This window comes from Oryza glaberrima, chromosome 1 (assembly GCF_000147395.1).
Source record: "Oryza glaberrima chromosome 1, OglaRS2, whole genome shotgun sequence".
Taxonomy (NCBI): domain Eukaryota; kingdom Viridiplantae; phylum Streptophyta; class Magnoliopsida; order Poales; family Poaceae; genus Oryza; species Oryza glaberrima.
In genome coordinates, this window is record NC_068326.1 from 9,125,835 (window position 1) to 9,140,180 (window position 14,346).

At 41.3% G+C, this 14,346-nt stretch overlaps 2 protein-coding genes across 2 annotated transcripts; one reads left to right on the plus strand and one right to left on the minus strand.

Moving 5' to 3' along the window:
* Positions 1-353: 353 nt before the first annotated feature.
* Positions 354-4,287, plus strand: LOC127776054 (probable anion transporter 1, chloroplastic). Its single transcript, XM_052302374.1, has 10 exons — positions 354-1,025; positions 1,274-1,381; positions 1,485-1,640; positions 2,078-2,293; positions 2,403-2,612; positions 2,689-2,826; positions 3,043-3,144; positions 3,306-3,371; positions 3,475-3,559; positions 3,655-4,287. Exons 1-10 carry the CDS (start codon positions 615-617, stop codon positions 3,750-3,752), a joined length of 1,590 nt encoding a protein of 529 aa, XP_052158334.1. The 5' UTR covers positions 354-614; the 3' UTR covers positions 3,753-4,287.
* A 274-nt stretch (positions 4,288-4,561) lies between these two features.
* Positions 4,562-8,544, minus strand: LOC127776063 (leucine-rich repeat protein 1-like). The gene is made up of 6 exons (XM_052302385.1): positions 8,254-8,544; positions 6,865-6,936; positions 5,859-6,002; positions 5,597-5,668; positions 5,430-5,501; positions 4,562-4,886 (listed from the first exon to the last, which is right to left on the minus strand). The coding sequence occupies exons 1-6, from the start codon at positions 8,466-8,468 to the stop codon at positions 4,817-4,819; spliced, it is 645 nt and encodes a 214-aa protein (XP_052158345.1). The 5' UTR covers positions 8,469-8,544; the 3' UTR covers positions 4,562-4,816.
* Positions 8,545-14,346: the final 5,802 nt, after the last annotated feature.

Genomic DNA, 14,346 nt, shown 5'->3' on the forward strand with positions numbered 1-14,346 from the left:
ATAAACTTTCTGGATTTGCGGATTGGTGGAAGGAGTTGGTTTATTTTAGGACAAATTTTAAACTCTAGGAGTTGATTTATTTTGGGACGGAGGGAGTAGTTAAAAAAAAAAATGTAATGTTAGATTGTCATAGGGCACCGGGCCGTAGCACATTGATAAAGGGCCTCCTACCACCATACGGTTAGGCCCGGGAACTTCCAATTCCCGCCGTTTCGATCGAGAGAGCTTTGGGCCGATGACTTCCGGCCATTCCATGGCACGCCGAGCTGCCACGCTCGCGTCGCGTCCAGATGCGCGCGCGCGCATATATCTTCTCCCCGCTCACCACAGCCATTCGTCCCCGGGCCTCGCCGCGCCGCGCCACGCCACGCCTCCGCCCGCGTTCGCACTGACTGACCTGTCACGCGCGCGCGCGGGGGGGAGAGCGCGAGGAGGAGGAGAAAAGATCTTCGCGTCCCCCCGTCTTGTCCTCTGTGGAGCCGAGGCCGAGGCCGAGCTGAGCTGAGCTCGCTTCCGTGCTCGGCCAGCGCACCCGCGCACGCAAGCAAGCAAGCAACCGAGCAAGAAGACCTGCGCTGCGCGCGCGCGCTGACGGGCGGAGGCGAGGCGAGGCGATGCTCTACCTGCTGCCGCTCTCCGTCTCCTGCCGGGTCCCCGGCTCGCCGCCGGCGCCGCGCTCGCGGCGCTTCCTCGACCCCGGCGGCGGCCGGGGAGTTGGGGATGGGTTAGGCGGCGTCAGGGTGTTCCGGAGGCGGGCGCTGCGAGGGACCGACGTCCGGTCGAACACCTCGTCGTCGTCGTCGCGGAAGGGCCGCCACGACGACGCGCGACACGACGGGGGATACGGCGACGACGGCGACGCTGGGGCGCTGCTGGCGTCGGTGAGGAGGCTGCTGCTCTCCGGGTCGGCGCAGGACGACGCGGCGGAGGGGGAGGCGGAGGAGGACGAGCAGGGTCAGTTCCCCAAGCGATGGGCCATCGTCTTCCTCTGCTTCTCCGCATTCCTCCTCTGCAACATGGACCGCGTAAAATTTCCTCCTCCCTTCTCTAACGCCCTGATGAACCCTAGATTCCCCCCCCCCCCCTCCTCAATAATTCCATTTCGTTGATATTGTAAAATGCACTAATGCCCAAATGAACCAAAGATGCAGTTTCTTGATCGGATCCAAAAACATAAACTTGTCAAATGCCGATTCCTAATGATGATTGGTAGTAGTATATGTTAAAAGCTTCAATTCTTTCTTGGGAGATTCATGCTTTCAACATTTTGCAGGTAAACATGAGCATTGCTATTCTGCCAATGTCTGCAGAATTCGGATGGAACCCACAAACTGTTGGCCTCATTCAGTCATCTTTCTTCTGGGGCTACCTGCTAACTCAGGTCTGTGTGCAGTACTAATCCAGGGAAATCTGTAACTAGGATTCATGCAAGAGCAGTTTGAGTTCATTTGGTACCCCATGATTCTGATGTATTGCCATTGCAGATAGCAGGAGGAATCTGGGCAGATACAGTTGGAGGGAAGACTGTCCTTGGCTTCGGCGTCATTTGGTGGTCGATAGCCACAGCTCTTACGCCTTTTGCGGCGAAGCTGGGGTTACCATTCCTCCTTGTGACCCGTGCTTTCATGGGAGTTGGTGAGGTGAGCATTTCTAATTCATATTATATTCATTTCTTATGTCATACAAGTTTTGTGCAAATGCTAATGTAGAGCCCTTATCAGATGATGTCTAGCTTCTATTGAACTATAGTCAAGTGACAGAACATTTTAAGAGAAAAAAAATGAATTTATGTTGAAGTTGAAAAATCTGGGGTGCTCTAAAATTCCCTTTGATCGTTTCCACAGTATTGCACCTTTCATCATTTCTGTTGTTCAGACTTCTTCAGTGTTTCAAAGAGTGGATTTCATTTGTAATACAAGGGGTAGCAGAACATGCCTGACTAAATCACTTCGCTTGTAATTCACAAAAAGAATATTAACTTTTTTTTATGCATTCTTAGTCATGGTTGTTTTGGTGGTATTTGATATTTTCTATGCACCTCTTATTGATACGGTAAACATATAAAATCTTTCCCCAGGGAGTTGCCATGCCTGCGATGAATAATATTCTTTCGAAATGGGTTCCTGTATCAGAGAGGAGCAGATCATTGGCTCTCGTGTATAGTGGAATGTACCTTGGGTCAGTGACAGGGCTTGCATTTTCCCCATTGCTGATACATAACTTTGGCTGGCCATCGGTCTTCTACTCCTTTGGGTCTCTGGGTGTATTTTGGTTTTCGACATGGGCGAGCAAGGTATTTCTCGGTGTTCTGTTCACCATTTCACTCGGAATTGGTGAATTACTGTATTACTTTTCTAATTTTTTTTAGTTATCTCTTAAATTTGTGATCTGCTTCTATAAAGGCGTATAGTAGTCCACTTGAGGATCCAGGAATTAGTGCTGAAGAGAAGAAGCTTATAACCAGTCAAACCACAGGAGGAGAGCCTGTTAAAGAAATTCCATGGGGACTAATATTATCGAAACCCCCTGTTTGGGCTCTTATAGTGTCTCATTTCTGCCATAACTGGGGAACTTTCATCTTGCTCACATGGATGCCAACATACTACAACCAGGTATGATCAGCATCATAGTTTTCTACCTGAGGATCTTGAACCGCAATCCCTTGTGTATAATAATATTTAAAAACAGGTTCTGAAATTCAACCTCACAGAATCCGGCCTTTTCTGTGTTCTCCCCTGGTTAACAATGGCAGTTTCTGCAAATTTTGGTGGTTGGATAGCAGATACGCTTGTCAGTAGAGGATTATCAGTGACAACAGTTCGGAAGGTAAATTAATCCCTTCAGTCGTGAAATTTACCCATGCAATGAGGTGCTATCAAACTCCAACGGAATATTCAATATGAATCATTGTTCTACCATTGGCAAACCATGCTTGAATATGTGAATTTGTGTGCGGCATAATTAATCAACATAATGCTTAGAAGTGAGAATGAAGAGCTAAACCTAATTCATTGTGCATGGCTTTCTATCTACTTCTTGCAGATCATGCAGTCAATTGGATTCTTAGGGCCCGCATTTTTTCTGACTCAACTGAGCCATATCGATTCACCAGCAATGGCAGTGTTGTGCATGGCTTGTAGCCAGGTAAATGGCAGTTTGGCTTCTTGTCATTTTCCTTTATTCTGTCATAGAACAGCCATATATTATGTACCTCTTTTTAGAACAACTGTGATTTGTATCTGAATGGCCATTTTGAGATCTATCTCAGTATTTCCAGCATAACATGTTGCATTTCTTATTCTCAGGGAACTGATGCATTCTCACAGTCCGGTCTATACTCAAATCACCAAGATATCGGTCCTCGATACGCTGTAATCAACTCTCTTTAGCACAAAACATTTCTTCAAATGACGCATTTTCGGAGTTCTGTCTGAAACATTATAGCTTCAGGTGAACTCACATGTTGTCTTGCAGGGTGTACTGCTTGGTCTTTCTAACACGGCTGGGGTTTTAGCTGGTGTGTTTGGCACAGCGGCAACAGGATACATCTTGCAGCATGGTTTGGCCTGAAATCCCCATCTCCCTAGTGACATAATGCACATCAATTTTACAATCTATTACATGATTTTTTGTTGCTCTGTTTAATAAACGCAGGTTCTTGGGATGATGTCTTCAAAGTATCTGTTGTGCTGTATCTGGTTGGGACTTTGGTCTGGAACCTATTCTCGACCGGTGAAAAAATTATCGATTGATGCTTGTATATAGCCTGCTTACAGTTCAAAATGGAAAGTACATACGGTTCAGTAACTGGTGGGATGAGAATTGCATTCGATCAACATCCATTCCATGTGAAGCTCAACTCTTTGCAGAAACAGAACTACAGACTGCAAACTTTTCCGCGCAGCGTTAGACATGCAATTCTTGGCAGAAGAAGTTTCAAGTGTTCGAATTTTTCACATGATTCAGGATCTTCGCACAATTTTGCAAATGAAGCATGTGCAAGAGGTTTGAGTTGAGCAATTACCAACAGCCAGTTTTTTAGGACTCTGTAAGTATAGGTATTTCTGTACAGCTTAGATGAAGAATCCACCATCCACCATACACCCCTATTATTTTTGACTTGTTACACAATTTTCTTGAACATCGTATTTCTGTAAAGTTTGTAGTTAACAAGTTTAGGAATTTGGCAATCTTACCTGATTCTTGTGAATTTAACTGTTTGAGATATGGCCCTTGGCATTTGATGGGCATGGTTTCATCTACACTTTGTGTGACATGTGTTCGTAAGTATAGTTTTCCAACTATGGTCAATATTTGTATAATTATATTAGGCAACGCATGTCAGAAGAAAGGAAAGCGCCAAAGAGGAATTGAGGCATGGCTACAAGTGAACAATTTAAGCATAAACGAATAGAATAATCAGTAGTACCAGCGCCGCTTATTATTTATTTTAAAAACATATTTCGGCATATCATTTTGGACCATAACAACATGGCATCTCAACAGTCAACAATGCAAAAGTAAAGAGAACTTTTGAACCAGTCCCTTATAATAGGGCAACTAAATCAAAACTGGCAATAAATATCAAGACTTAGTTCATCAAAGCAACCATACATTACCAGGTATTATCAGTCAAGAGGGCCTCAGGCTTGCGATAAATATTATCTACACTACAAGGGTTGAGCTGCAGCCTAGTCTTTACTTGCAGTATCTCGTACAAGCAAAGCAACCAAGCTTGCACATTTACCAGGTACTCCGATAAAGCTAATTTGCTATTGATCTATATCACACGAGCGACAGGGACTGATTGGCACGTTCAGCAGTTTGTGTCATATGTTGCAAGCCCTTGCAACTCAGGCCCCTCCAACCTTGGATTTTTGTCAAAGCTGCAGAGAGAAAAACAATGGCTTAGAAACAATGCAAACTGGGGCGATGAGTTCTGCATATGCCAAGTGACGACAATTAATGGAAGTCCACAATACATAGAAAACAAAATATGGCACTTAGTGAGTCATTTGTTGTGTCGATTAATTCTGATTCAGCAATTAGCGTATATGGAAAAGAAATAAAAAAATAAACTCTGGATCTATGGCATACCACAGAAAAATGAGTAGCTCTTAGAAGATAAAGAATTCAAGAAAATGAGTAGAGCACTCTTTTTTATCTGGTACATAGATATGTGCTACATAACAACCAAATTAGTATTATGGCAAAAGATGAGCTGCACTGTCAAATCAGAAAAACTTAGCCGAGGTTCACTAGTAATCAATTTTATGACTTCAGGTGTTTTGGTTTTTGGCTGATGGAATAGTGTGGCTAATGTCTCAAGTCCTCTCATTTATACAGAAGCACAACATTGGATGTGCAAAAGCAAAAAACAAGTCAACATAATTGTAAAATAAATTGGTAACAAGGCTTTTAGATCTTACTTGTTCAGGGGTATATGCTCAAAAGGTCCGCTAGTAGGAATCGTGCCGCAAAGATCATTGTTCGAGACATCTCTGGAAGCAAGAATAGATAGACAAATAAAAGATCATCATTAATATGTACAGAACATAAAAATTATGTGAAACAGCATTGTTAACTGAGCACTTACATCACTTTGAGACTAGATATTTTTGCCAGATCCCTCGGGATTGGACCGTTTAAGCTGTTGTCATTAAGCCGCCTAAAGAAACAAAAATAAAAGGATTAACATAGCGTAAAAGTACCAGTGTACCATAGCATAAAAAGAATTAAAAAGAAAGTGATGCTTGCATATGTGGCAAAATGGTGCAAAAGTGGATATATGTTAACTAAAGTATAGTTGCTTAAAAGAATAAGTACAGCTAATCACAAGAATAAGTATAGTTACTCACAAGAATACTAAGGAACTCAGCTTGCCAAGTTCTTTCGGTATGGTTCCAGTAATGTTGTTGTTATACAGATCCAAGCTAATAAGGTTCTTCAGACTCCCGAGCTCAGCTGGGATAGTGCCCTGAATATTGTTTTTGTACAGCTCTCTGTAACAATTTTTCAAAAACTAGTTAGAGCACTAACATGAATGTCAAGCTCAATTGCAGTAAAATAGCATCGGAAATTAAGGATGACCAAAGCATATTTTATAAATCAAATGGATACAAGACTTAATGATGCAGTCTTGGCACAAATCACGAGACTGAAAACAAACAGTTCGTTGGAAAAACTGTACAATATATTGTCTTATAGTGGACCATGTTCAATGCTGGTGTTTATTTTGCATATGAACAGCTCATATCAGATTCATATGTTCTGATATAGCTGAGATTCCCAGCATTTAGATTTAGTTCATCATTTTACTTAAAAAGAATCATCTCTCTTGCTCATTAAAATAACACTCCAAAAATGCTCTAGTTTCACTCCACTAGGAAACGGAAGCTGCAATCACATAACAGGAAGTGAGAAGATCAAAACAGTAAGTCAATAATTACGTGCCACAAGGAACTGTTGAAAACCACAAATTGTGTTCTAGATTTCTGGTAATGTGAGAGTTTCCATTTTTCCCCCAGTTTTTTCACCATTTGCCATGATATTTGCAGTTTAATTCATGAAGCCTAGCTGTTTAAATGACTTTACAAATCCAGCGCTGAAGCTTTATGAGTTCAAAAAAGAAGTGATGAAAGAAAGGAAGCTAGGTCTAACATAGTATTCCAGCTGTAACTTCTACATGACAAGCAGTTGGCAGTGTTGCTGAATGCTGACCATATGTAATGCAAACTTAACAGGACATGTAAGTTTTTAGCTTATCAGTGTCGGTGATCATTGCCATCAGAGAACCTTTGCTGAATGAACTCTACATTTTAACACTTCAGAAAATAAAGTGCATCAATATGTAGAAAGACTTACAGATATTGGAGATGCTCAAGGTGTCCCAGTTCAGGAACAAGATGGCCTGACAAATTTGAGTTACCCAAGTCTCTACAAGATACACAATTGTTAGAAAGTATCAGAAAAATGTTAAGATGGACAAAGACAATGAATTGAACCAAGAACATAGGTAACCATAACAAAATATATCTCTTGTATGGTAATGGCATCATGGTGAACGCTGCATCGAAAGAAACCACTTCGATGAATCAATTTCTTTCCTTCAGCAAGCAAACATATATAATAGGTACCCTAAGTCCAAACCAATGGAAGGATGCAAGTGGACCGGTCCGCAAGCCCCCATATAGGCCATTTTTGCAGGCCAACCTATGGGTCAGCCCACGAAAATGTCCCATACGCAGGCTCGTGAGTCAGCCTGCTTGCATCCCTACAATGGAGTACATAAAAGACTACAAAAATCTAGTCGTACAGTGAAAGCAGTAAGACTCTATCTAGGGTGGTTGATTGCTAAGTACTCCCTCGTTCACATTTGACCAGCGCATTCCATCTTGACACCGAGACCAAGGGGGTATTTTTCCATTTAATCCCCATGATAATATCTGTATTAATTGGCTACATACACATCCTCGCTACATGCGGATTGGATACACAACTTTTTTTTTTCTTTTTTTAAGCTGACCATTAGCAGGCGATGAATTGTTCCCGAGATGCATGGCGTGCTAGCGGAGTAACTCACGTGCGAACCGTGCAGCCAATGGGTAACGCGACAATCATCATTGGATAATTGCTTTTTGGTTTTACGTGGATCAATTGCGCACATAGAGAATATAGCTTGCATCAGCGATATTTCCATGCAGGATCAAGGAGTACTCCCCGGTTCCATTTATAGCTATCATCAGCATAATTATGCAAATACATGATGACATAGCTAACGTGCAAAGTATTGATATCAAACTACTACATGCAAGTAATTAGTAGATATTATATAGTGAGTAGCTTTACTGTTGCTACAAACTAACTAGTAACATTTACTATTACAGACAAACTGTATTGCAACGATGATTCCACATGGGCAGAACAAAATCTTTTAAAAAAAATTAAATGACAATCTACAAATCACGTTCTTTGCCAGTAGATCACAGTCTCACCAGAACCGAATGAACAACTAAATCACCATATCCCTTTCACCAACTGGTGTCAATTAACTCACCGATCCATTTGAAACTGTATTTAAGCATTAGCGGCCTAGCACAAAGCCCTCGCATTTCCAATACTACGGCAGAGGTCAGTACACCGAAGCAAACAAAAGCAGTACACAACGGAGGGAGCAAAACCGGCCGGTAGTAGCCAGCTCAGTCGGCGAGGAGGCGGCGGCGGTGGGGGGGGGGGGGGGGGAGGTGGACTCACAGGCGGGTGACGCGGCCGGCGCGGTCGCAGGTGACGTGGAACCAGGTGCAGGGGTTGACGAGGGTCGGGTCCCAGCTCTGGAGCACGCCCCGGGGGTCCGCCAGCGCGCGCCGCAGCGCGTACAGCGCGTCCCCCTCCGAGTTGGACGCCGACGCCACGGCCGCCGCCAGCAAAACCGCCGCGAGCGCCGGGGACCAGGCCGCCGCCATCGCCATCGAAGCTTAGCTAGGGTTCCGGATGCGGGCGAGGAGGAGTGGGGAAAGTGGGCGGAGTGAGTGAAGGTAGTGGAAGCGGAGGTGGTGAGGGGAGTTTAACCTCGGGAGTCGGGGGAGGGATCGCTCGGATCTTCTGCGGCGTAAATGCGCGAGTGAGCTTGTTGTGTGACGGTGTGAGGGTGAGATGGGGTACGCAACGCCTCGCTGTCGAGGGATACGTCGCCTACCACTGAAAGCACAACGCCGTTAAATCCTGGAAAATTCTCCAAATTCGCTCTCATGGAGAGTCGAACCCAGGACCTCAGGTGCTACTAAGGCTCTTGTCTACAGGCCCGTGGTTATAAATAAATTACTCTATCTGTTTTATATTTTAAGTTATTTGAATTTTTTTTCTAGTCAAACTTTGTTAAGTTTAATCAAGTTTATAGAAAAATTTAGTAACATTTAAAATATTAAATTAGTTCATATATTCTGATAATATGTTTGTTTTGTGCTAAAAATACTACTGTATTTTTATATAAACATGATCAAACTTAAAGAAGTTTAGCTAGAAAAAAAGTCAAATGACTTATAATATAAAATGGAGGGAGTAGCTGTTACTCCATAAAGTTATAAATAAGAGTAAATTTTATAAAATTACATGTATTTTGACATCACAAAACTACAAATTTAATATGGTATATCACAAACCTACATATATGGAAGATCACCACTGCATATTTAATAATAAAATTATCGGTTTTGCACCAACCTAAGTACAAGACTACAACATTTATAACTCTCACCATAATAGTAGTGGTAGGGATTTAAATTGTAAAATTTGTAGTTTTATGATAACTCCAGTATTAAAGTTTTATTTTTGTGATACTTGATAAATCTTATGTTCAATCTGTAGTTTTGTGATACAACACTTTAAATCTGTAGTTTTATGATAATTTGGTTAAAGTGTTTGTAGTTTTGTAAAATTTAGTCTAAAAATAAATTTTAAACAACTTTCTAAGAAATATATTTATACATATGTTTTTAAAGAAAACACAAGTTCAGAAAGCATGTGCATTCATCCATCATTCCATTAATGAGAAAAGGATAGCCCAAGGTAAAAGGATTAAAGTGAAGGCATTGTATTCGATAGGGAATTTTATGTTTGGAATGGAGGATTAGCTTTTGCTTTTCCTTTGGAATGAGATAATGAGAATGCTTTTACAGCACCATACTAAATTATTTGTTGATCGGTGGCATAAAATTTGTTTATTTAGGTCTGAAAAGAATATAGCATAATTAACACCCATATAATTTCCAGAATCATAAGGGCCACAATACAATTTTGTGTGGCTTACTAAGAATGCCCTAGCTTCATTCAGATTTCCATCTATTTCTCTCTCACATGTATGCAACGGTTTAAAACATACAAAAAAAACTGAAGGAAACACAGAGGATTAAAAATCCTATATAAAATTATCAGGGTCATGGATACCATATACCTAATAGTAGTTGACTAAACTCGGCAGGGCCCACCACATACCATGTCTTATACGGAAACAAACCTCGTATATAGAAGGAGTTCCGGATAAGGAAGGACAAAAAGAGTTTTATATGGAAACGACATGGACTACTCGGATCGTATCCATATTTATCTCCCTAGTTTTACTTGGACAAGGGGTCATCTATGGATATAAATACAAGCCCCCCAAGAGGAGAGAGGGGACACCCACCACAATCTACGACGCCACAAAGCCACAAGCCAATACACATCGCCAGATCTCGACATCAAAGATTAGCCTAACCATACCCCATCCGGTGTCTACGGAAGCCAGCAAGAGGGATCTAGCGCCATCTCTGATCTCGACGAGTTCATGTTCGAGGAGGAAGACTACCTGTTGTCGACTACGAGTTGGTTATCTAGCCGCTAAGTCGACGACAGATAGATAGGTTATCCCAAATATTGTATTTGTGTGATACAGATGAATAAAGAGCAACACCGGCTTCGGCCAACAGGATGTAGGGCTATTACCTGTAAGATAAGGGGCCCGAACCTGTATAAAAATCCCTGTCTCCATCTCTTTTACCTCAATCTCGCATATACTCTGGTACCAATGATCCCCATACCATCCAAATACCCTAGTCGTAACTATCAAACGTCGACAAAAATAATCCTACTCCGTCCTTAGAAACTGTCCTTTGGAATTCCTATGGAATATACCATTTCATGGGAATTTTTGAGGAAAACTAAGGTTCCTATTATTTTCCTTTGGTGTTGCTAAACTACATTTGTTCCCTATCGAATACAATGCCTTCACTTGTTTTTTGGGACATTTATCAGATCACAAATCAAATATATAGTTTAGGTAGAAACATTTTACTTTAACCATGCTAAAAAAAGGTGAAGCCACCCAACCTACAAGAGCATGCCACATCATCACATACAATATATGAATGGCTTCATCTAGTTGTTTTGATCGGATTTTGCCATCCAATATATAGATGGAATATGCTATGGGTGACAACCATATCCTCAATCGCCCATGAACTAAACACCACTAAAAATGTAACTGCTATATCATGATTGTTAAAATGGTACGACGCCCTAAGGTTGTGTTCTTTACCCCCATTTTCCAATTTCTATCCTCTCATCTTTTATGCGCACGCTTCCCAAACTGCTAAATGGTATGTTTTTTTAAAAAAAATCTATAGGAAAGTTACTTTAGAAAATCATATTGATCCATTTTTCAATCTTTTTTTTGTCTAATACTTAATTAATTATGCACTAATTTACCACTCTGCTTTATGTGCTTGAAGGGTTAGTTTCCAACTCTCTATAACGAACACAACTTAAAGCGATCCCGAATTGGCACTCCCAAACTAATTAGGTGCCAAGCCAAAAAAAATCTTATATGGCAGCAAATCAAGGCTACATTTTAAGAGCAGTATAACAAACATATATATCTCTTATTCTTGGCAACTGAGTCCATATAGCATCCACCACCTTCATGGACCATGGTAGCATCTGTCCCCTTAGGACCATCAACATTATAAATTGGGCTTTTAGATTTTCGGGCCTTTCCCGTGTGCAACCAATTTGCCTTGCACATCAGCCATTCAAATCAAATCGAACAACTGTCATTTTGTTGCTGACGTGGCTTAACCACAAGGCAAAGGATTCCTATTAACTACACCAGGCGTGGATGAACTATATAGGTATATAAGATTCACATAGAAAAGTTATTTGACTACAATAATGAAAAGACTGGAAGCCAAAACAATGAAGAGGTTCCTCGACTAGCAATCATAAAAGCATTTTGATTGGTACCCTATTAGATTGACTCAGATCATGAAGCTGTTGAAGGTGGATCACCCTCGGAGCCACCACACCGTCTTCCTTTATGCTTCATTAACATCCATAGCTTTATATACGTCACTAACAATCATAGTAGAAAAAACCGGACCGGACTGGCGGTTCAACCGGAAAAAACCGGAACCAGCTCCCTGACCGGCTCGGTTCCCTCAAAGGATCGTTCACGCAATTGACCCGGTGTGAACCTTGCCGACCACTAGGCTAAGTAAGTTGCTGTGACTGGAAGACAACACAAAATATACTTAGGAAATAAACCGCGGTTCAACCAGTGACCCAACGGTTGAACCGATAGACCGGTGAACCCAACACTCCACCGGGTCAAGCACCGGTCCGGTTTTTTCTACTATGCTAACAATTTGTGTTGTTGTGTACAACCTGCAAGGAACCAAGCAACATATGTCCTATATTATGTATCTTTTACTATGCTTACTCAAACTAAGTTGAAGTATCTTTAGCAATCATTAGACAATATGATTTGTACTATAATTATGTTTCCCTCATGTTATTTGATTTGCTTTGAATACTACTCAATCTTACCCTACAATCATCCATAAGTAACATGTTGAAAGTTCATGTGCCATTAATTTGGTTTTGGTGATTAATGATAAATCCAAATATATGAGACTAATGTTTTTATAAGCATTTCTTTGCCTAGTCTCATGTGGATATGAAAGTGGAGTGTGTGAGAGGTGATTCCCGGACTTCATATGAGTTGAGATAGAAACATTCATTGATGGTGGATCTAAATCACAAGGATGAAATGCATGGAGATCAAGATATATGTATCACTCTTTCTCTCCATGTACATATTGATATGTTTATATATAATATTTCCACGTGATTGACATATGCATGTGAGACTAATGTTTTGTTTGAGTCTTATTTCTTATTTAGTCTATTTACATTGAGAACATGGAGATGATAAATGTATGTTTTTATTTTAATGTCTATATTTGAGAAATGCCTTCTATTCTTGTATAGGATAAGCTCTCCATGTTTCATATCTTGTTATGCATGCTCTTGCTTCACACAAACATTTTGTATGCATACATTTAGGGGGAGCAAATCCTATACCTTAGTTATGCATGTATTTGATCCAAGTTATTCACTTTCATTTATTTGGGATCTTTACATTTGAGCATATATTTGAGTATATGACACTTGTGGTGTTGATTAATACTCATCATTTATTCATATCCTTTTATACATGCGATCGGTTAGTCAACATGTGGAGGTTGACAACCGGATCATTGAGACTAATAATTTCACTAAGTTGAATGAGAAAAATAGGTTCCAAGGATTGAAAAGGTGTTGACGCTCAAGTGATATGATTACACTTAAAATACAAAGAATAACAAAGCGAAGATATTGAAGATGATTACACCTAAAATACAAAGAATAACAAAGCGAAGATATTGAAGATGTGGGATACGAAGTGGCTACTATGGCAAGACGGTGAAGGGCAAACGATGCTCGGTCGCGATGGACCGTGCGGCGGTGAAGGGCAAGCAAGGGGCTTGGCGCTGAAGAACCAAATCCGGTGGTGAAGGGTGAGTGATGACTTTGCCATGATGGACCGTGCAAGACCATTTGAAGCTACAAGTAACCGCATCAATCATTTGAAGAATATACGGTGAAACGGTTTTGGCGTTGGCGTCCCTTAAGACAAAGGAAGGAAATAGAAAGAAGGCATTCCTATTGGTATAATTCTCTTCCTATTTATATTTGAGTATAGGAATGCCGTACTATTAAGAGGGATGCAACGTCGATGCGTTTGTGTATGTCTCGGTGCTCGAAGTGACCTATCATAGTGCTACCTTGAGAGAAACCCAATCTTTAACCTATCCTTTGAGTGGTTTTAGACCTTGTTCTTGGTTGAGTTGGGTAGTCCTCTAAGTGAGCTTTCCATAGAGTCCAAGATCATAAAAAAGGACTCCCGAGCAAAAAGTTATGGTCATTTTACTCTGTGCTTTTCGGAAGTTCCGAAAAATTATCGGAAGTTCCGAAAATTATCGAAAGTTTCGAAAATGGCTGCGAAACTGAGTTTTGCTTCTGTAAATTTTCGGAAGTTCCGAAAATTCCTGTCTTTGCCTCCAACGGCTAGTTTTTGAGAGGCTCGGGTATATAAACTCCTCCACCCCTCCCTTGAGTGGCTGTTGTTCTTGGGCAACATTAGACACATCCAAACCCAAATAGCCATCCCTATTTCCCATCCTTTGTGGTGCCTCTTTGTGAAGGGGATTTGAGAAGGGAAGAAAGTTGGATTGAGAGAGTGAGGAGTTGAGACCTAGTGAGCTTCACTCCATCCTTTGTGGTACCCCTTTGTGAGAGGGATTTGAGAAGGGGAGATAGTTGGATTGAGAGATTGAGAAGTTGAGAGCTAGTGAGCTTCACTCCATACTTTGAGCACTCGGGTTCATAGCAAGCAAATCTTCGATTGTGTTTGTTACTCTTGGGGACTAAGGTCTCCTAGACGGCTAGGCGTCGCCGGTGAGCACCGAAGGTTGTGGTGTGCCACGGAAAGTT

What these genes read in the sequence shown, in the direction of transcription:
- LOC127776054 (XM_052302374.1), top strand. Translation starts at nt 615, where the DNA reads ATGCTCTACCTGCTGCCGCTCTCCGTCTCCTGCCGGGTCCCCGGCTCG. An exon ending in ATATCGGTCCTCGATACGCT is followed by an intron (nt 3,372 to 3,474) that starts GTAATCAACTCT and finishes GTTGTCTTGCAG; the next exon opens with GGTGTACTGCTTGGTCTTTC. An exon ending in AGGATACATCTTGCAGCATG is followed by an intron (nt 3,560 to 3,654) that starts GTTTGGCCTGAA and finishes TAATAAACGCAG; the next exon opens with GTTCTTGGGATGATGTCTTC.
- LOC127776063 (XM_052302385.1), bottom strand. Translation starts at nt 8,468, where the DNA reads ATGGCGATGGCGGCGGCCTGGTCCCCGGCGCTCGCGGCGGTTTTGCTG. An exon ending in GCCGGCCGCGTCACCCGCCT is followed by an intron (nt 6,937 to 8,253) that starts GTGAGTCCACCT and finishes TGTATCTTGTAG; the next exon opens with AGACTTGGGTAACTCAAATT. An exon ending in CTGAGTTCCTTAGTATTCTT is followed by an intron (nt 5,669 to 5,858) that starts GTGAGTAACTAT and finishes TTGTTTCTTTAG; the next exon opens with GCGGCTTAATGACAACAGCT.